The sequence below is a fragment of the Acinonyx jubatus genome, chromosome C1, assembly GCF_027475565.1.
Source record: "Acinonyx jubatus isolate Ajub_Pintada_27869175 chromosome C1, VMU_Ajub_asm_v1.0, whole genome shotgun sequence".
Classification (NCBI taxonomy): Eukaryota; Metazoa; Chordata; class Mammalia; order Carnivora; family Felidae; genus Acinonyx; species Acinonyx jubatus.
Window position 1 is genome coordinate 191,987,859 of NC_069381.1, and position 23,664 is coordinate 192,011,522.

Sequence of the window (23,664 nt, forward strand, 5' to 3'; positions counted from 1 at the left end):
CGCCGCGGTTTAACAGTCCGCCCGCTGCCCGCAGCTCCGGGCGGCTCGGGGACGGAACCCTGCCGTGGTGGAGGGGCAGTGGGCGGGGCGCGACGCCAGCCAATGGCAGCGGGGGAGGGGAAGCGCCATGCAAATGAGCGCGGGTGGCGGGGAAACCCCGGCAGGGGGCGGGGCCTGCATAAGCGTCTTGGAGCGTTCTGGAAGTGGCTGAAGCGCAACGCCCGAGCCCTGGTGCAGAGGCGCGGCGGCTCCCCGGGGGCGGGTTCCGGGTCGTTCTCGCTTCTTGCCTGTTCCCTTGCCAGCGGGAAACAGGCACGCGCGCGCGCGCGCGCACACGCACCGAAAATACGGGCGGGCGACTTCCCGCCCTTGCTTTGCTATTTCTGTACCACCGTGACAGGAAAAGCAAATCGAAGGGAAAGTCGGGCTGCATTACGCCCTACCGCCCGCGGTCGGGCTGCGCCGGCTCCTGGCGTCCCGACCCTCCCGTGTTGCGGCTTGAGGGGCAAGTTTTAAAGCTTTGTCACAGTTGCCAAATCTATACGTCTCTTTGCGTTTGCTTGTATACACGCTCTGCGCTCAAATCCAAAGTCATAATTCTGTACGACCCTCGAGAGGCCCTGAAATAGGGTGACAAAACTGTCCTGGATCCAGCTGGGTCGTTTTATGGTAAAACTCAGGAGCCCCTGGCTCAAGCATTTTTAAATCTGCACAAAGCTAGTTTGAGTGGCGGTAGAGTTAGCTATGTACCGCAGTAGCGCAAATAAATAAACCGGGTTTTGTGTGGAGATAGTTGGCCAGGGACGCATAAAAACGTTTCTGAGAGTTGCACCTGGCCCAGCGCTCCACTCACAACTAAACTACACCCGGACATTTCCCCACACTCGCACTTTTTTTTTTTAAATAAACTTTTTAAAATCTAACTCCTTAGGTGATGTACTACAGGTTTTCTTAAGCACCTAATTTACACATAAAAAGATTTAGGGAATAAAGCACACTAGAATTTTAGCTCCAAAAAGACAAATGGCATTATTTCAACCTTATTAATTGGATAAGATCATGGCAGGGGGAGGGGGAGTCCAAGGAATTGGAGTTACAACAAAGAGTAAGGCATAACACAGATTACTGGAATTAGAAAATAACTGCCTCGTTCTCGATTTTTCTAGTGGATTGGGCCGTTACTGCAATTACTTTCTATGACAAGCTGCATTTATAGCAGAGAATGCTTTCTGAAAATTGTTCATGACAATAATTGCACCTTCATATGGGGTAAGGGAAGAGTTTCAGGAAATTGATTTACCTTCACTGGAATAAAAATTGTAAGCGAATAGTGTGTTATGAAAATAGTTAAATAAATAAATACTTATTGGATATTTACTATATTCAAAAGGTTGTCCTTGTTCTTTTGGACAGAAATGCAAAAATAAGACATTAAAGTGTTTTACTTATTTTTTGAGTTTATTTTTGAAAGAGAGAGCGTGAATGGGGGAGGGGCAGACAGAGAGGGAGAGAAAGAGAATCTCAAGCCGACTCAGAGCCCCAGCACAGAGCCCAGTGTGGGGCTCAAACTCAGGAAACAGTGGTATCATGACCTGAGCCAAAACCAAGAGTTGGAAGCCTAACCAACTGAGCCACCCAGGTGCCCCTAAATGTTTTATTTTTTAATTAACAGTCTGAGAAGTCAAATGAGTGTTGAGGTAGTTCAAAGGAAAATTTTAATTTGAGCTGGATATTTTTAAAGACTTTGGGCAGAGAAGAGAGAAGACATCAATCAGGAGATAGTATCTTTGAGTAGAGGTTGTGTTTATGATATCATTGGGCTTGAAAAGTACATGTCAACTAGATTGAGTAAATCTTGAATAGCAGGAATTCAGATTTTAACCTGAAGGAATTGTAGTGCATTCAAATGAGTGGAGGATACAGTTTTCTTTTATGAAATAATTATCATTTACAAAAACAAAGTATTCATGTCCTTACTAAATGTTTATTGCACACATGTTTTGTGATGGGTATTGGAGATACAGCCATAAAAAAAGTTCCTGCCCTGGTGGAATTTGTAGAGGATGGTACAGGCATTAAGCTTTGTAATTAAACAAGTTATAATTCAGAAGGCGTTTTTACATACATTATCTAGTTTGTTCATCAAACAACCCGAAGATAGGCTGTTTCCAATACTCCAGGTTAAATCTTCTATCTTGTGGTCAGTCCTACAGCCTGCCAAATTTGTAGACCTTAAATAAATATTTCAATCAAAGCCATCATTCAGATATAAGTTCTCATTTCTTTCATATTCAGTTCTTGAACCTCCAAAAACAATAGAGACTTGGGGGGGGGAGGAAGTGATTAATAATACAGGTTTGGTCTAAAAAAATGTAGAAAAACCAAGGGGCGCCAGGGTGGCTCACTCGCTTAAGTGTTCAACTTCAGCTCAGGTCATGATCTCATAGTTCATGAGTTCCAGCCTCATGTCAGGCTCTGTGCTGACAGCTCACATGGAGCCTGGAGCCTGCTTCTGATTCTGTGTCTCCCTCTCTCTCTGCCCCTCCCCCAACAAGCACTCTGTCTCTCTGTCTCTCCCTCTCAAAAATAAATAAACATTAAAAAAATATTAAAAGGTAAAAATAAAAAATGTAGAAAAGCGCAAAGAAGAAAAGCACAGTCATCTGTAAATCCTGCTGTACTTTATATGTGTGAGATGATATTGCACACAGTTGTTTGTGGGTTTTTTTTGCCCCACTTAACCAAATATTAAGCACATTATCTATTGACACTGGACATTACTCTAAATACTCTAATATTTGTAGCATATGCATGATGATTTTCCAGAAATGTAGAATACCAAAGCTCTTTAATATGAAAGCTGACATATTGAACCATTTCTCAAACTGTTTTCCATATTCCTTATTCTGCAAATCCTGAAAAATGCACATAATTTTTTTTTAGCAAGGATATATTATTATAAAGAGGGTACATTAAAGACATTCTGATATCTAAGAAAAAATATAACGATGGCTAGGAGACTTACAGAATCCAGCAAGAACAAGGAGAAGGGAAGGGCACCATTCTTGCTGACATAATTATTACCTGTCTAGAAGCACATAAAAGTGTCCAGGTAAGCAGTATTACAATGATTTCATGAGATAAACTTCTCTCCTCAACACTGGTTTTTATTCTGTCACTCTTTTCACTCAGGAAACATGTGTGCAGCATTTAATATACAGCTGACATTATGATAAATGCTAGTGATACAGGAAAAAGATCATATTCTAGTCTCAAGCAGGACACAGTCAAGGAGGAGTTACAAGTGCATCCTTTTCTCTCTTCCCTGTTCTATTTTTCCCCCATGGTACTTTCCACCATCTAACAACACTGATTTTGATTCTTTTGTTTTTCATTGTCTTGTCTCCCTGGGTAGAATGTAAACTCCATGAGGTCACGAACTTTTACTGTTTTGCTCACTGCTGTATCCCCAGATCCTAGGCAGGGCCCAACACATGTAGGTTTCCAATACATATTTGTTGAATGCATGCATGCATTTAATTCTCACATTTTGCAAAGTGAGTTTTATATTCGTTTTCCAGGTTGGGGTGTGGCGGGGGGGGAAGCAACTCAGTGAGGTTAAATAACGTATTCAAATTCTCACACAAATAAGGTATGGCCAATGTGGGATGTGAAGACAGACCTGCCCAGCTCCAAATCCAGAGTCTCTTCCCCACTACCTCTCATGGAACAGAAAGCTAATTTGAAAGCCTGTACGATTTATTCCAAAAATTTCCATGCCCAGGGCAAGTGTTTTCCACTTTTATATGCTAGTATATTTAATTCTTTCGTTTTACGGTCATGTTTACAGAGTGGGATAGGAGAAGTAGCAGGGCTAATAGATGATAACTCCTATTCAGGATAGATTTAGCTCGAATTAGTCAGTGTCAACAACAAGCAGACAAAGGGCAGGGCTACGTAGCCAGAGCTATAAGATTCTTAGAACCAGGGCAGGATACAAGAGTGGCCAGAACTGGCCCATGCCTGTAGGGGAATAAAAAATGACTCTTCATGTATACAGATAGCAACTTTATTCACAATAGCCCCAAATTGGAGACAACCCTAAGAACCATCACCTGGTAAAAAGTTAAAAAATGGTGGTACATCCATATAATGAAATATTGCTCAGCAGTAAAAAAGAAAAAAATATATTGATATACAGAACAACATAGATAAGTCTCAAACAGTATGCTGAATGAAAGAAGCCAGACTCAAAAGAGAGTAAATATTTTATGATTCCATTTATATAAAGCTCTAGAAAATTCAAATTTAACCTATCATGACAGAAAGCAGTTGCTTAGGCCTGGGGTAGGGGGAATTGGCCAGGATAAGTATAAACGGTGTTGGAAATATTCTGTAATTTGACCATTTTGGAAGTTAAATGGGTGCATGCATTTGTCAAAACTCATCAAAACATACTTAAAACAGGTACATGCCAATGTATGAGAATTATACTTCAATAAACTTGATTTTTAAAACAAGGACTCTGCTTGAAGTCAACTCAGAAATTTGAAGGAGCATTGAGTCCAAAATGCAGGCAGAAAAATTAAAAACCAGTCTGTATTAGTTAGGATGAAGATAATCCATATGAAATGTATCCAAAAGCCCAAAATAATGACCACTGTAAGCAAAAGAGTTGATTATCTCTGTTATATTTTGCTGATTCTGAAACATATTTTTTTGTTACAATTTAACATTTCTGAAATTGAAATAGCCTCAGTGCTGGTGCAATAAGAATTCATTATATCAGTTTGACTGGTAATGGGCTTTCTTAATAATGCATATAATGATGCACCTTAAAAGTTAATGCAACATTGGAAAAAAAAAAAAGTTTAAAGGCAGGTAGCCCCAAGCTGATAGAGAAACTCCACAAGGTCACCAAGGACCCAGGCTGCTTTCTATTATTCTCTTCTGCCATTCTCAGTCTTGACTTCATTCTCAAAGTAACTTCATGGTCCCAGATGGCTCCTGAGACCATGCCACCAGCACTCCAGCCACCGTATCTACTTACCAGGCAGCAGATAGGAAAAGGATGCAAGGGAAACAGAGCTTTTAAGTCTCTCTCTTCCTCTTCTGACGTCCCTCTCCACAATTCTACAGTTTGTTCTTGTGGATATATCTAGTTGCAAGAGAGACTAACAAATACAACTAAAGTTGAACACATTGTTACCTCCAATAATGCACGGACTATTAGGAATAATACAGGATCACTTAGAAAGAAAGGGAGAATAGATGTTGGTTAGTCAATGGTTTCCACCAATTCGCAAAGCAAAACGTCTAAAACTGGAGCTGCTAAATGTAGCAAGCTGCTAGGGGTTGAAAGGATATCAAACAAACAAACAAAAACACCTAAAGAAATTTTTTGAACTACATTCCCTTTTCAGGCTCTGTGGCTGTGTCCAGGAGTGTTGAGAATGATGAACACACTGATGAAATTAGAAAGAATAATGGTGCATCCGTCTGCAAAAGTAGGTTAGGACCCAGATGTAGAAGGCTTCGAGGCAAGATACTAAGTCAGGAATATAAAGTTCAGTAACAGTGGAACCATTGAAGATTATTGTATAAGTAAGTGAAATGATAAAAGCTTTGTTTTCAGAACACTAATCTCATAGGTGCTTCACTAAAGAAGTGTATCTGGAAATGCTGGTGAGAAATCACCATACTCAAAAAACTATCCCAACATTCTGATTCATTTCACACGAAATCTGAACATCATGGTATTTCTTGGGATCACTGCTGTTACATTTCTATTGTATTAGTTCTATTTCCTCAGTTACATGTCAATTGTAAGAACATATAAAATTTGTATTTGTCAAGATGGGTCAGGTTAGGAAGCAGTAATGAAAAACACCCAAGTCAATGATTTGAGACCAAAAAAAAGTTTGTTTCTATCTCACACAAGTCTGTTGCAGGTACAGGTAACTATCCAGAGCCCTTTTCTGCCGTATGTTGGATCTGTATTCCATGCTTTGATCTTCTGTCACTTCATCACTTCTACAAGTGCTGCCACAGGGTAAGACACATACATCCCTTGCATCCAGAATTCATTGGCAAGGACTAGTCACATGGCTCTGCCCAATTGCAAGATAACCAGGAAATATGCCCAGAAAGGAGACTTGTGCATGGATGAATATTAAAACTCTACTAATAAAGTCCCATCAAAAAATTTTTAAATGGCACCAACAAATGAGACATTGTCTCATTTGAGATGTGACAATCTTCAAGGCAAGTTTGTAGGTTTTTGGGTTTTTTTTTTTTTCAGAGACTTAAAAAAATATTTATTTGAGAGAGAGGTAGAGAGAGACAGAGAGACAGAGTGGGAACAAGTGGGAAGGGGCAGAGAAGGGGGTGGGGGACAGAGGATCCAAAGCTGGCTCTGTGCTGATAGCAGAGAGCCCAATGCAGGGCTTGTACTCACAAACTGTGAGATCATGACCTGAACCGAAGTCAGACGTTTAACCGACTGAGCCACCTGGGAGCCCCTAGTTTGTGGTTATTATAGCAGGTATGTGTTAGTTGCCTATTTGGTTTCTATCCCACAATTTCCGTTTCCTAACATTCTCCTGATTTTCATGCTGGTTTCCAGCCCTCCACCAAGCTTATGTACTCTGAGTGAATCTGCTCCTACCACTACGCTTCAAAGTGGGCCCAAATTGGCTTGGGTCAATTAATGCATTTCATTTCCCTTGGCACAGTCATTGGCTCAAAGGTGGGCATGTGACTAAAACTAGCTCCATGAGACTAAATGTCAGCTCTTATGGCCAAAATGCTGGGCAGAAGTGCATTCTTTCACTCTAGACATGAATAATAAAGACTATCCCATGACCATTAGAGGAGCCACTTTTAAAATTAGGCCTATACTATAAATGACAGAACACAGAGATGAAAAGAAACTAGTAAAGTGGGTCCTTAGTGACAAAACTAAGGTGTTTGGTCAACCTGTTTTGAGTCTGCCCTGTCTCTGAGGTTTCCAGTTTCATGAGCCCTTCTTACATTTTTTAAGTCAAATTTGATTTGGGTTTTCTGTTTCTTACAGCAGAAAACATTCTATCAATCTAAATTTCTACTGTGAAATGGAACATACTATCTCTTGATAAACTTATGGTGAATTTATATTTAAGGACAAGACTGAAGAAAAAGTACAATTTTTAGCAATCATAATATATTCAAGATATTTTTATTAAACAGAAGTTAAAAAAAAATGCCTGGGTAGCTCAGTTGGTTAAACATCTGACTTTGGCTAAGGTCATAATCTCACAGTTTGTGAGTTTGAGCCCTGCTTTTGGTGAGCCCCGCCTGTCTCCTTCTCTCTCTTTCTCCCTCTCTCTGCCCTTCACTCACTTGTGCTCTCTATCAAATGAATGAATGAATGAATGAATGAATGAATAAATAAATTTGGTAGTAGTTTAGAACTAGAAAGACATCGCTAAAATAAACTAGGGATATTTGGAAAAATGGCTAAATTCAGCTCTAAGGCAGAATTTGTACATGATAAGTATGGGAAATTTTGTTGTGCCAGACAGCAAGCACACTATCAGAAATAACAAGGTCATGTCCAAATGATTCAGCATTACATGATGCCTGGTATTTGTTTGTTTTTTTAATATTTTTTTTTACTGTTTATTCATTTTTTGGTAGAGACAGAGTGAGCAGGGAGGGGCAGAGAGAGAGGGAGACAGAATCTGAAGCAAGCTCCAGGCTCTGAACTAACCACACAGAGCCTGACGCAGGCCTCGAACTCACAGACCAAGAGATCATGACCTGAGCTGATGACTGAGCCACCCAGGCGCCCCTGGTATTTGTTTTAAAATAATCCATGACACAGGTACCTTAATGGCTCAGTCGGTTAAACAGCCAGCTCTTGGTTTCAGCTCAGGCCTTGATCTTGCAGTTTGATGAGTTCAAGCCCCGCATCAGTCTCTGCACACTGACAGCACAGAGCCTGCTTGGGATTCTCCCTCTCTCTCTGCCCCCGTCCCACTCACACACTCTCTGTCTCTCTCAAAATACATAAATAAACTTAAAAAAATAAAGAATCCATGACAGTAGGGGCTATATAGTGCTACAAGGTGACTAAAGATTAGTCATGAGTTGATAATTGTCAAAGTTGGATGATGTATACATGGTGCTTTATTTTATTGTTCTCCGGACTTTTGTACATGTTTGACATTTTTTATAATAAAAAAGAAAAAAAAATAGGAACAAACTTGCAGAAACTCTTACTGGCCTAAGATGAAACAATTCACACATCAGAAAGAATCATGATTGTAATTAACTAAAATACATCAACGTTTCCAAAATCCCTGAGTTCTTATTGAAGCCATTATCATTGGAGGTTTTTGGGACACCCACTCATACTCTAAAAACTGATAAAAGGAAAACAAAAATCAAGAATTTATTTGGCTTTAACTTACAAATTCTATTTCAGGATGTGGCAGCCATGGAGGTGCAATTCTCAGATCTCCCTTCAAGAAAGAACTTGCCACTTTGTTGTAGGGAATACGGTTAACTGAGCCTCTAGCTGTTAGCACCGCAGGATCCACATTAGCTTTTGAGCTGAGGCCAGGCTCTTTCCAGGCAGTCGCTGGACAATGACTGAGCAGGGAAGAAGAACAAGGGGCTGACCATTTAAGACAAATGTGGGACTCTTCTAATAAGGAGTCTTAACTCCAGAGCTCCTCATTGGGCTGTGCAAGACTTTGTCAGATCTGCTTCATGGTCTAAGGCTCTTTTCTCCTTGCCCACTGACTTCCTTCCATTTTCATCTTTCACAGATGTTACCTCTCAAAAAACCTCTTGCACTTGTGTCTCCACTTCTGGTTCCTAGACAACTCAAAGCACACACAGACTAAACAAAAAATTGATGAAAATTTTTCTTAATGAAAGTTCATTAATGCAAAAGGAGTTAAAAATTAGAAAACCATCCTTTACCTACCTAACATACCTAATGAATGTTAAAGCCATTAGGTAAAATGTTGACAGGGAATTTCATGGAAATATCAGAGTAATACTATCTTAATCCACTGATCAATCTCAGTATCTCTAAAAGTGAGACAACTAGATATTATGTGTCTTCTGGCACAATGCAATAGAATATTCACAGCACCATTTATTAAGTTTTCTGGGCAAAAATATTGAGACTGAATCTAATCAAGCTTTTAGCTCTACCAGTTTATAGTAAACATAGGAAATAAAGGGATAAGTTAAAAATCACCATGAAAGATCAGTCAGGTAAATCAATAATGGTGGATATTTTACAAAACAAATGACTAGGCTTTTTTTTCCCCAACAAATCGATGGCATGGAGGAAAAATAATCCTCAATTCATTTTTTGAGGTTAGCATTATTGTGATAGCAAAACCAGGCAAAGAAAGTTCAAGAAAAGAAAATTACAGCTAAATATTCCTTATGAAGGTAGATGCAAAAATCCCCAGTAAATATATCAAATAGAACCAAGCAATATATAAAAATCATAACACATAATGACCGTATGGGGTTTATCCCAGAAATGCGAGGTTGGTTCAATACTTAAAATATAATCAATGTAATTTATATTAATAATCCAAGGAAGAAAAACTATATGATCATATCAATTGATGTAGAAAAGCATTTGACAGAATTTGATATCCATTAATGTAAAAAACTCTCATCAAATTAGGAATACTATAAAACCTCTTAAACCTGATCAAGGGTATCTACTAAAAATCTGCTTAAAGAAAATCTGCATTTAATGTGAAAGCCTGAATGCTTTCCTCCTAAGATCAGAAACAAACAAGGAGGTACATTTTCACAACTCCTATGCAATGTTGTAGAGGAAGTCCTAATAAGTACAATAAGAGAAAAAGAAATAAAGAAATGAAAGGAGGGAGGGGGGAAGAAAGAGAGAAGAAATGAAAGAGAGAAGAAAAAAAAGAAAGAAAAAAATAATAAAAGATATACAGGTTAAAAAGAAATAAAACTGTTCCTATTCATGAATGACATTATTGTCTATATAGAAAATCCCAAGGAATCTGCAAAACAAAACAAAACAAAACAAAACACAACATTCTGGAATTCATAGATGACTTTAGCAGATGCAAAGTCAAAAAACAACAAAACACATTCAGAATCTCCATGTTGAAAACTACAAAATGTTTTAGAAATAAATCAAAGAAGGGGCACCTGGTGGCTCAGTTGGTTAAGCATCTGACTCTTGATTTCAGCTCAGGTCATGACATCATGGTTTGTGAATTCAAGCCCTGTGTCTGGCTCTGTGCTGACAGTGCAGAGCCTGCTTACAATACTCTCTCTCTCTCTCTCTCTCTCTCTCTCTCTGCCCCTCCCCTGCTCACATGCTCTCTCTCTCAAAATAAATAAATAAACTTTAGAAAAAAGAAATAAATCAAAGAAGATCTAAATAAATTGAATCATTCCCAAATTCCCATTCATGAATTGTAAAATCCAACATAGTAAAAGTGGCAATTCCCTCCAAAGTGATTTATAGATTTACTATAATTCCAATCCAAAACCCTAAAAGGATTTTTTTTTTGTAGATACAAAGATTGAAAAATTTGTATGGAAAGGTAAGAGGATTAGAACAGCCAAAACAATTTTGAAAAAGAAGAAGAAAGTTAGAGGAATCCCATTATCTGGAATTTTAAGACTTTCCATAAAACCACTACAACCAAGACAAAGAAGGAGATATATAGATCAATGAAACTGAACAGAGTCCATAAATAAACCCAGACAAATATGGTCAACTGATTTTTGACACAAGTACAAAGGAAAACCAATGAACAAAAAAAGATACTCTTTTCAACAAATGGTACTGAAAGAATTAGACATCTATAAGCAAAAAAAAATGCAACGACATAAATCTCATATATTATAAAAATTACCAAATGGAACACAGACCTAAATGAACAATGTAAAATAAAAAATTCTTAGAAGAAAACAGGAGAAAAACTTTATGACTTGAGTGTGAGCAAAAAGTTCTTAGATATGATACCAAATTCATGATCCATAGAAGAAAAAATTTCCAAATTCATCAAAATTAAAAATGTTTGCTCTATAACATCCACTTCAGAACTAGCTACAAGGGGTGTCTGGGTGGCTCAGTTGGTTAAGCATCTGACTCTTGGTTTTGGCTCAGGTCATGATCTCACAGTTTGTGGGTTTGAGCCACGCTTCAGGCTCCATGCTGGCAGTGCAGAGTCTGCTTAGGATTGTCTTTCTCTCCCTCTCCCTCTCTCTCTCTCCCTCTCTCTTTCTCTCAAAAATAAATAAATAAACTTAAAAAACAAGAGAGAGAGAACTAGCTACAGATAGAGAGAAAATATTTACAAATCACATATCCGACAAAGGACTTGTATCCATTGGGGAAGAGCCAGAGACTGACGACCTTGCACATTTCCACACAGAATACTTGGTGAGCCCCCTGGAACACGAAAGCATGGAAGACTTGTGAGGTGCTGCTACAAGCTGTTTCTCAGTGGCTTCCCTATCTACCCAGACAGCCCTCACTGTTTCAGGTTCTTATGGGGTATGAGGTTTTTCTGCCTTGCCACCCGTAAGGCACACCTACAGCTATAAAAGTAATGAGCAGCCATCATGGAATGGAATCTGCAACAAGAGAGTGTCCCCTCATTCCTACTATAGTCATCTGGCTTCTTTTGGCCTCTTTTGTTTCAGTGTCATCCCACACAAAGGCCACAGAGAGTGGATACCTTTACGCTACTCATCTTTTAACTCTGTGTAAACAGTAAATTTAGTCAAAAAAGAGCTCATTGTTTATTTACTGGCTGAATCTGTCAGCCTGGCTTTGCCTTGTGCTTGACAGTATTAGAATATATAAAGAATTCTTGAAGTTTAATATTAAGAACAAGCAACCCAACTAAAAAATGGGCAAAAGACCTGAACAGAAAATTCACCAAAGAAGGTATATGGAAGGCAGTACTTATGAAAAGCTGTTCAATATCATTAGGCATTAGGGAAATGCAAATTAAAGCCACAGTACCATATCACTACATACATATTAGAATGACTAAAATAAAAAATGCAGTGCTATAGAAGATTCAGAGCAACTGGAACTCTTGCATTGTTGGTGGGGAGCAAAATGGTTCAAGTATTCTGGAAAAACAGCTTGGCATTTTCTAGAAAGTTAAACATACAATTACCTTTATGACCTAACAATACTTTCCTGGGTATTTAATCTCAGCAACCAAAATGTTGTAAAGCAGATGAATGAATGAATAAACTGTAGCACATCCACAAAGTGACATACTATTTAGCACTAAAAAAAGGAACACCCTATTCACACAACATGCATAAACATTAAATTCATTTTTCTAAGAGAATGAAACCATTCTCAAGAAGTTACATACTGTATGATTCCATTTTTATGACAGTCCTGAAACAACAAAACCATAATAGAGAACAGATTGGTGGTAAAGGGGGAAGGAGAGTTAGAGGCACAAGAGAAGGTGTGACTATAAAGGATACAAGGTATTTTGGGGGGGTAATGGAACTGTGGTAGAGCTTGCATGAATCTATTTACATGTTACATTCAGAGAACCAAAAAAGGCAATTTTACTGTATGTATATGTACCAAAAACAGGCACATTTACTACATGTTAATTTACAAAGTAAAATTTAAAAAGACAGAAACAAGAGAGAAGGGAGAATTGTTATAAGATTTAAGAGACAATAGGAAAAATGCAATTTGTGGACGTTGTTCAGATCCTGATTTGAACAAACCAACTACAAGAGGCATTCTTGATACAACCAAGAAAAAAAATCTGTTTCATTTTTACCTATTTATTTTGAGCCAGAGAGAGAGAGAGAGGGAGAGAGAGAACCCCAAGTAGATTCCACACTCAGCATAGAGCCCAATGCAGGGCTTCATCTCAGGACCCACAGGCAGGTCACAACCTAAGCAGGTATCAACATATCAATAGCTACCCAGGAGTCCCAACCACGACACTTTTAATGTTGATTTGGAACTAGAAGTTAAATTTAAGTTTTTAATTATAATGATGGCCTTGTGGTTATGTAAAAAACAAATCTTCATCAGTTAGATATTTATTCTGAAATATACGTGTGTGTGTGTGTGTGTGTGTGTGTGTGTGTGTGTGTCTGTGTGTGAGAAATAGGATTAAGTCTGGCATGTGATTTTAAAAAAATTGAGAAAAAAAGTGGGGAAGATACATTAGCAAATATTGAAGCTAGAGGTTCATCATACCATCTTTACTATTTTTTAGTATGTTTAAAGTTTTCTGTAATTTCTCTTAAAAATAGAAAATGAGATTTCAAAAACAGAGTAGAACTTCCTTTCCACAGTTAGTATAAAGGAGAAGATATGATAGGCCTACAGGTGGTTTTCATCTCAATGTCAAATCTTTCCAATGACTCCAAATAAATAAATGCTGTGTGTGCCAAAAATAATACTGACATATGAAAAAAAAAACCAGTCTCCCAGAAATCTTACATCTTGAACAATGAACTCCTAAAATTACTAGATTAGTAAAGATTTGCAGTCAGATTTTAAAATAGCAAATCAAAACAGCTTCTTTTACATATTTCCACTTTCAACGACACTATCAAAGAAATAAAGGGCAAAAATAATTTTATAGCAATAATTATGATTCTAAAAACCTCAGCTAAAAACCAAAATTACTCAGGCTTTCCGATTCTCATTAATTATTTACACAGTGTGGCTTTCTTGCTGTGTTGGTCCAGTCTGTTCTTTTGAGCATTATTATTATTTATCATTTCTTGAGCACTTAGCACAGCGTGATATACAGATGACAAATTCCCTCCCTAGGGGACAACAATCAAAGCCACACAAGCAAAATACGAAGATTAGCTATTTAAGAAATGAAAACTACATGAAAGGTTAAAAAACACATTCTGTATTCCCTTTTTTTGCTTTCAGCTTTAAGCCCAGGATACAACACATATTTCTCTTAGGGGCCCAAAGCAAGAGTGAAATTGACAAGACAAAGAAAACAACCGGCTTAGAATAGATAGAAAACATCCTAGACATCATTCCAAAAAGATATCCTATCTTACAAATCCTTTTACTTTCTGAGGTATAAAAATTACTAAAACCTATTCCCAGCTCTAGTGGACTATAATAGCTTTGTGCGTGATGTATGATTTAGGTCTGCCCAGCGACTTTTCTGTTCCCTTTTTTTTTGATGATACCACTCTCTGCTTCAGGAACTACTTCCCCTAGTCTGTGTATTCCTGATGAGAATGTCAATCATAATGCACCTTCCCCTACCTTATAATGACATTGTGCTGAAAGCTGTAGGCCTAGAGAAGCCCAAGGTCATTTTTACAGACCATGTAATGAAATTTCTCTACAGAGTCCATTAGGCCAATTTGCAAAAAAAAAAAAAAAAAAAAGTAAAATAAGTGGAGGCAATGTAAGTGCTGGCAGTTCTAAGCCCCAGAACCAGGCTTTCTGAGACCCTGGTTCCTATAGTTCTTTAGATTGTATGAGCTACCCCACAATCCTTTTAAGCTACCACATTCGAGTTTGTGCTTACAATAGTAAAAATTAGGTTTCTTTTGTCATTTGCACCTGAAAGAATCCTGAGAAGTTAAAAGAACTTACCCAAGGTCCAGTGTCTCCTAAAAAGTAGAGTCATTACTCAAACTCAGGTCTGTGCACCTCTACATAGTAGGCTTTTCTTACTATGGCAATTTACTTTTTATGCTACGGATGTTCCTAAAATCTAGTTTCATTAAGATTGAGAAAGGAAGGAAAAGGAGCTTGGGAGGAGGGGGTCCATCTGTCTAATCCAATCTGGTTTCTTGGTAATAGGAGGGAGGTGAAAATTTATTTTAACCCGTTTTGCCTTGTATTTAAGGTATATAAACAAGAACTCCAGGTTGGGACCATACAAACTTCTATCCAAGAGCAAACCAAAGGTGTGGAATTCTAGGAAAGAATGGTATCAACGTATTTTCTCTTCCCTTTGCTCTACCCAGTTGTAATGGTTGCATTAAAAAAACAATGTTTGATACCAATAATACCAAATAAAATGTTTAGGTTTTCTAAGTTTACCAAGAATACATCTATTTGTTTCCATTAAAACTGTCTTTATTCACTGTATTGCAAGTATATGCAAAAAGAAAAAAAAATGTACTGAAATAATTCTAGAAGAATACAAATTAAATTAATGGTTTGTTTTTTGATAATAATTACTTTTAAGTGTCAAATCAAATGTTTCATCACTTTCTTATTTTGTTTTATTTTATTTTTTAAAAGATTTAATTTTTAAGTAATCTCCACACACAATATGGGGCTTGAACTAATATCCCTGAGATCAAGAGTCTCATGCTCTATCAACTCTGCGAGCCAGCCAGACACCCCCTTGCCTTCCTATTTTAAATGCTTACTTTGTTATTGCATTTATCATGATTTGAAAGCATCTTGTTGTTTTTATTTAGTTCTTACTTTATTTATTGTAACCTACTTGTTTATTCACTTATTAGCGGGGATCTTGCCAGTTTCATTTGCCATCATATTTTTAACAGTTTAGCTTATAGAAGACACAATGTACTTGTTAAATTAACTTTTAAAAGTACACTGTTCCGAAATAAAAGTCACTGTTTTGATATCTATAAATATACCAATATATTGAAACTAAAGGATGATAAATGATTCTGTGTTCTACTATAAATTAAACTGGGATGGTATCTGTTGAAAAGCCCAAGTGCCAGTAGATAAGAGAAACAACCACATTCTCTTTCTTTTTTAATGTTTATTTATTTATTTTTTTGAGAGCGAGAGCACAAGAGAGAGCAAGCTGGGGAGGGGCAGAGAGAGAGGGAAAGAGAAATCCCAAGCAGGCTCTGTGCTGTCAGCATAGTCTGAAGTGGGACTCGAACTCAAGACCTGAGCCCCAGAAACCAAGAGTCAGATGCTTAACCAACTAAGGCACCCAGGCACCTGATAAGCCACCACATTCTCTAGCTGGAGTTGGGCAAGTGAATGCTCAGTTTGAGTCATAGTGGATCCAAGGCAATAAGGCAAGAGGGCTTCCTGCTTCCACTAAAAGCACTCATCACAGTTTCATAGAGACTCTTCATAAGCTTTTGTTTGAAGAAATGATTCCACTGCTTAGAAATAGGTTTAGGGGAGGGTGGTAGAAAACATTTGCATTGTATATTATATTTATTTTTCCCTTTCAAAGTCAATGATCTCTAACTGCTATTAATGTTTTTCTAGTATAATAACAAAATTATTGCTGTCTCAATTTGAAAGCAATTATTTTTTATTTATTTTAGAATTTTAGGGAAAAACCAAACACCAAGGCTTCTAGAATCAGAAAATATTTGCCTTTTAGCTATATAAAAATTAAAAGTTAAGCCTATATGGACAATTTTAGAATCTTTGAATTCAAAGATTTCTCCTATCATTGTACTAATCTCATATTTGATTTCTCTTTCAACAGAGAGAACATATAAAAACATGTTTAGCATTTCCTCCCTTTCCAGGTTGCATTTTATCTTGAGTAGATTTAAAAGCAGATTAGTTGTAATAGGATTCCAGGATGTGGGCAGATGTCTACTTGTCACGGATGATCTCTCTTGCAATCAGCTCCTTCATTATTTCATTGGTACCACCATAGATTGGCTGAGCGCGGGCATCCACATAAGCTCTAAGTAAATCAGAAGATGATTGAATGAATAAATAAAAGATACTGGAAGTTATAAGTTTTGTCTCAGCAGGAAACTATTGATTCCTTTAAAGTATTCATTTAATGAAATCCAAAAAATAAAAGTTCTCTATAAATTACTTTTTTTTTCAGTATGGCCTTCATCCTAGATTTGTATAATTATCAAATTCCATTAAGGTACTGATCATTTGTACAGCTTTTAGTTTGCTTGATGTTTAGATTACAATTTAGATTACAATTTCAAAATAACATTAAAAAATGTTTATTTATTTTTGAGAGAGAGGGAACATGAGCAGGGAAGGGACAGGGAGAGAGGGAGAGAGAATCCCAAGCAGGCTCTGAGCCATCAGCACAGAGCCCGATGCAGGGCTTGAATTCACGAACCTTGAGATCATGACCTGAGAAGAAACCAAGAGTTGGTCGCTTAACTGACTGAGCCACCCAGGAACCCCAATAATAACATTTATTAGTATGTTTCATTTGATTTAATTTTGTAAACTTCAGCACATATACTAGCATTCTAAAAAAGGCTGTTTCAGATTTAGAGTGGATAGAACGTCTCAATTTCTTATTATCTTTAATGTTTCCTTAAAAATGTTGAAATCCACTGGTTTTATAGGAAACAAAAGAGAAAAGAAAGTATCTATTTTCTAACATCCCTTAGATTTCACCACCACTGCTGCCATCAGGAGTATAAATCGATGCTTTAGAAAATATTACTTCCCACAAAGTTAACAAGTAACTTATTTTTTAGAAATGGTTAGTAGTCATTCCAGTAATGTATGACATTAAAATACTGAGTAGCTGAGTTTACTCACACACACACACACACACACACACACACACACACACACACGTTACCAGGAATTCACTTTCGGTAGCAAAGATAGCAACCGTGATACTGTATAGTTGTTTTTATCTTTTCTCATTTCATTTTATCCTCTCAACTCCAGCATCAGGAAGGATAAATATTATTATTGTTTTGTAGGTAAGGGAACTGAGATGCAGTGTAGTTAATACACATATTAATTAATGGTTGTTATTTAGTGATCACATAACAGATAATTGGCAGGCTGGATTGAGAAGGTAGGTATCCTGCCACTTTGGCAAGTATCTTTTTTATTATATCATAGTATTTTCATTGGCCCAAGCATGTAGGATTAGTTATTGAGCTTTGGACTCAAATTCAAAGGCATTTTTTTTCTCAAGCATAGAATCTATTTTTGGTTTTTGCTTTTTATTTTTTAATGTTTTTTTTTTAATTTAACATTTGAGACAAATTAAATATGCTGGCTCTCTAGGAACATGACCAATTCTGGACTCTTCATATTCTTCATGGTACCTTATAAAAAGTAAGCATTCAGTAAATATTTACTGACTTAGTGTATTACCAAGGAATTTTAGAGTCTCAATACCTACTTTTTGTTGAAACTTGGAATCTAAAGATATTTGTATTTTCAAGTATATATATTTTTTCTTTTGAACAGATTCCATTGTGCTCACAAAATCCAGCACTTGCATATGGAGAATCTACGTGGCACTTTGGCCTACTTCAGCAATCTCAACGCTTCCAGACATTTTTGGATTGCATTGGGCTTTTTTTTTTCTTTTTTTCACATTAAAGAAATTCCAATGGAGTAGGTAATGAAAGAGATCAGTAGACCTTTTATAGGTTACTAATTAAATTCAGTCATCAACTAAAATTAACAGAGAAAGGCAGCAGAAGGAATGTTTAACCACACAGTGATGGAGCTCTGTATCTCAGGCTGTTCTTCCTAGCATGGCAGAGAGGTCTTGAAACGGCAATGCTTAAGCCTCACCTCTTACAGGCCCCAAGCCTAATGAGTAAGAGTGAAATAAGTTCACTAGTTTAAGACCAGTTATTTAAAAAACAACAACAACAACAAAATGAAACAAAGCAAAAAAGCAAAAAAAGAAAAAAAAAAGAAGCACCTGTTTTATCTGCAAAATCAAGACTCAGCAATACACACACATAAATACACAAATAAAATAGCTTAATCCGAGGATATAAGAAACACCATTAGAGTGATTTTTTTTTCCTATCAAATCAAAATCTGTGCACTGCAACCACATAACTCCTAATGTGTCTAATCAGCCTTTGATACTATCTACTACTCTATCTCTTGTTAACTTATGAAAAGTTCTTTCCTTGTATCTCTGGGGTGAGAAATAGCAGTCTAGTTTAAAAGTTCATACAATCTTTGAACTAACAAACCGGCCAAGAAGGGGATTATTATTCTTGAAAGGAAATATAAGTCTCTCAAATTGAAACCAGGGGTTTCAAATAAGCCATCAAGCTACAATTTTTGCTTGCTACTGACCTGAAGGAATCGCCTCTAAGAAAACACAGAGCAAGACTTACTCTGCACTCTAATCTTAAGTCATGTGGATGGGTGACCCCTCACCTCATGTATCTTCCTTAGAACCCGAACTAGACTAGACAAACTAATCCACTACATGTTTACATTTCCAGCAGTGGTTGGAACAACACACTTAAGTATAAAAATAGAGACATTCATTATGATTTGACTTTCTTAGCATTGTGAATATTGTGAATAAGATGGATTAATATTATGAATAAAACATGAAAATGCACAGAAAAAAATTCCAGGGATGATTTAATTTGTGCTAGCATAACTCAGTGTTTACTTCTGATTTCATGACTACACAAAGATAAAAAAAAAAAATCTGCTTTTGATTAAGGCTCGTTTGAAGTAGTTCTGAAAGGATATACCAAAATCCAAGTCCAAGGATTGCCAAAAAAATAAATATATAAATAAAATCATTTAGTTACTTCGCATCTACATTCCCAAAGAAAGGAAAGCCCTAGTTGTTGCTGAGTTTTTATAAAGGTTATAAATTATACACACCCTGTGATTAAAGCTTTCTGAACTAATTTTACAGAAAATTAGCAGATTATATCTATGCTGCAGCTTCTATTCTTAATTTAACTTAACTAAAATGTTTATTTTCCTCATTAAAGACCATAAATGTATCAAATGTTTCCAATTATGTTTGCCAAAATGATAAATGTCAAAGTCAGTTTGAATACTAATTTGATAATTTTCCCTTTAGATAGTATGTATTTACATTAAAATTAGAATAGAAAAAGTTTTTTTTAAGTTTATTTATTTTTGCAAGGAAGAGAGAGTGTGTGTGCACAGGGAAGCAGGAGAGAGAGAGGGAGAGAGAGAGAGAGAGAGAGAGAGAGAGAATCCCAAGCAGGCTCTGCACCATCAGCACAGAGCCCAATGCAGAGCTTGATGTGGGGATTGATGTGGGGCTTGAACTCACCAACCATGAGATCATGACCTGAGTCAAAGTTAGACACTTAACCAACAGAGCCACTAGGAAAAAAAAAACTAACCAAACCAAAACAAAACAAAAAACAAAAAAACCTAGAAAAAACTAAAAAAAAAACTAAAAACAAAAACAAAAAAATCTAAAAACTAGAAAAAGTTTTTAGAAGCCCATAGCATCCATATTCTCAGATTCAGAACTAAACCAGACCTGTCTCCATATAGTAAAACTTCTTTAAGTAAGTTTTATAAACTGAAAATATTGTTAAATTAGAGGAAAGGTTTATTTTCTAGAGTGATGACGAGAAATGTCAAGGGGAAGAGGGAAAGAAGAGATTATGGAAGTGGAGAAAGAAATGTAGAAGAGGATGCTGCCTACTGACAAACCAGTACTGCTTCAAACTAATAACAAGAATATTCATGTGTAAGAGAGTAAAAAAGGGTGCATTTAATTTCTTTGGAAGGAAATAAAAATTATATCTGGAAAAAATTATTACTTTTAACTTGTTTTTTAGAGAAAATAATCAAATGCTTAAGATATGACAACTTAGATCTTTTTCATGTGCAAATTTTTTCCTAAAGTGCTTTTTTTTTTACTTTTAAAAAGTGATATTTTTAAAAGAAGACATATAAATGACCAACGGTATATGAATAAATGCTCACTGTCACCAATCATCAGGCAAATACAAATCAAAACCGCAAGGAGATATCACCTCACACCTGTGAGGATGGCTATTAACAAAAAACAAAGGCCAACAAGTGTTGGTGAGAATGTGGAGAAATTGGAACCCCTGCACACTGTTGGAGGGAATACAAAACAGGGCAGCTGTGATGGAAAATAGTATGGAGGTTCCTCAAAAAATTAAACAGAACTACCACATATCCTAAAATTCCACTTCTAGGTATTTATTGCAAAGAATTGAAATCAGGACCTGCAAGCAATATTAGCACTCACATGTTCATTGCAGTATTATTCACAATAGCCAAGATGTGGAAACAACCTAAGCGTCCACAGACAGATGAATGTATACGGAAAATGGAATGGAATACTAGTCAACCTTCAAACAGAAGGAAATTCTGCAATGTGTGACAACTTGGATGGACTTGAACATTCTGCTACGTGAAATAAGCCAGTCACTGAAAGACAAATACTACATGATTCCTACCTATAATGAAGTATCTAAAATAGCCGAATTCACAGAATCTAAGAGGTATGATGGTTGTCAGGAACAAAGGAAGGGGATAATGGGGAATTATTAATCAATGGGCATAGGGTTTCAGTTAAGCAAGATGAATAGGACTTAGAGATCTGCAGCACAACGTTGTACCTACACTTAACAGTACAGCATGGCAGGGTGCCTGGGTGGCTCAGTTGGTTAAGCATCTGACTCTTGATTTCAGCTCAGGTCATGATCTCACAGTTCTTGAGTTCAAGCCCTGCATCAGGCTCTGTGCTGATAGTGCAGAGCCAGCTTGGGATTCTCTCCCTCTTCTCTCTCTGACCTTCCCCTGCTGACATGCACGTGTACTTTCTCTCTCTCTCTTTCAAAATAAATAAACATTTAAAAAAATACAGTATGCGACACATAAAAATTTATGAAGAGGGTAGATCTCATGTTAAATGTTCTTGCCAGAGTAAAATAAAATAAAATAAAATAAGATAAAATAACTAATAGCCAATGCAAATTAAAGGAAGAATAATAACCCATTTTCTATGCATTATGTTAGCACAAAGTTTAAAAAGCAAGAACATTCATAGTTTAGGAGGATAAGTATCCTCAGACTTTTTTCATTTGAGTAAGAGTTGCTACTAACTGGAGAAAATGATTGGGCAATGTATTAAAATTTAAAATGTGCATATTTTTGAAATAGCAATACTACTTTTGGAACTCTGTCCCATTGTAATCGAAAACACATGTATCTAAGACAAACGCATAAAGGTGTTCTGTCGCAGCATTCATTGCTTGTCATAGCAAAAAAGTAGAAATAACCAGATTATGGTTAACCAATAAAATACAATATTCAACTATAACAAAAGTGATATTAGTCCTTCTGTAAAACGATTCAAATAAAGGCAAGTTTTATTATATACTGATCTCTTCCCTTTCTTTAAAAGCGATAAAATCCTTTCTTTAAAAGGTTATCAGGTGGGCTGATAACCTGAAGCTGTTTCATCTGGTTGAACATACTCTGTAGTCAGCTGACAAATGCAAAGATTTTGCATCTCTTTTCCCTCTACACTCAATGCACAAAGTACAGTAAAGAAATTTTCCTTTTTCTTCACATCATCCAGAAGTGCGTACCACAACAGCCATACTCACTTTGTAATCGGGTACTCCCACATGTATCCCCAGGCTCCATGGAGCTGGACACAGTCATAAGCTACAGTGTTTTGTAACTCACTTGCCCTGGATGACCAAAATAAAAAGCAAAAAAGGAACATTTCAAATGGGTTTTCGCGAGGTGCTTCACAATCAGGAAACAAATAATTTATGACTGTTTAAATACGTACATTTATCAAACAATTACAATTAGACATATTAGCCAACAAGAGAAGACTGATATAAATTACATATGCAATAAACTTCTGGAAAATTTTCATGTAATGAATACTTTCTGCATCAGTTGGTTCTGGCTGGGTTTTTGTTAAAGCTAGAAATAAAAAATGGAAAGCATAGTCTATTAGGTTTTGGGCTACTTTAGGCTTGAGAAGGACATAATAAAAACTTGAATTTTGTCTAATTTATTTAAATTCTCCATATAATCTCAGTTAAATGTATAGTTATACAGCCATCTATTTTCTTTTGCCTTGTGATATGTCTTTTTCTCCAAAGATGCCACTTCTACCCGAAAGTTGCAATTCTGAATTTCAGTAACTGTGAAAAAAATTTTTTAGAGTTTTTCAGAAATAAACTGAAAGTAAAAGTAAAAACCTAAAAAGTACTATTAAAGTACATACCATCATATAGGAAACTTTTAAAAGATTACTTGGGTATTATTATTCCCAAAGTATATGTATATTAATATGAAATACTTGAGAAATATTCTTGTTTGGTCTCATTACAGTAATTCTAACTACCATTAAAATTCATAAGATAACTGGTAGGGATTTTATTTATCTCAACATAAAAATATAAGTTCAAAATTATTTTCACCCCATTTTTCTTTTTTTTTCTTTTTCAATTAGAGATTTCTTTTCATGTTTATTTAGTTTTGAGAGAGAGAGAGAGAGCAAGCAGAAAAGGGGCAGAGAGAGAGGGAGACACAGAATCTGAAGCAGGCTCTACGCTGTCAGCACAAAGCCCGACATGGGGCTCAAACCCACGAACTGTGAGACCATGACCTGGGCCAAAATCGGACACTCAACCAGATGAGCCACCCAGGCATCTCGTTTTTCCCTTAAAAAAATTTTTTTTAAATGTTTATTTATTTATTTTTGAGAGACAGACATAGTGTGAGTTGGGGAGGGGCAGAGAGAGAGGGAGACACAGAATCCAAAGCAGGCTCCAGGCTCTGAGCTGTCAGCACAGAGCCAGATGTGGGGCGTGAGCCCACAAATCGTGAGATCATGACCTGAGCTGAAGTCTGGCACTTAAGCGACTGAGCCACCCAGGTGCCCCTCCTTTTTCTTTTTT

At 36.7% G+C, this 23,664-nt stretch overlaps 1 protein-coding gene across 2 annotated transcripts in view; it reads right to left on the bottom strand.

The window, feature by feature from the left end:
- Positions 1-15,776: 15,776 nt before the first annotated feature.
- The window catches only part of ACADL (acyl-CoA dehydrogenase long chain), a 45,754-nt gene continuing 37,866 nt past the window's right edge, over positions 15,777-23,664 (bottom strand). For both annotated transcript variants that reach the window (XM_027051778.2, XM_027051769.2), the window contains 2 exons: positions 22,351-22,437; positions 15,777-16,691 (listed from right to left, as the gene is read on the bottom strand). In XM_027051778.2, coding sequence (XP_026907579.1) covers positions 16,598-16,691; positions 22,351-22,437 — 181 coding nt within the window. In that variant the 3' untranslated portion in view covers positions 15,777-16,597. The remainder of the gene's footprint in view (positions 16,692-22,350; positions 22,438-23,664) is intronic.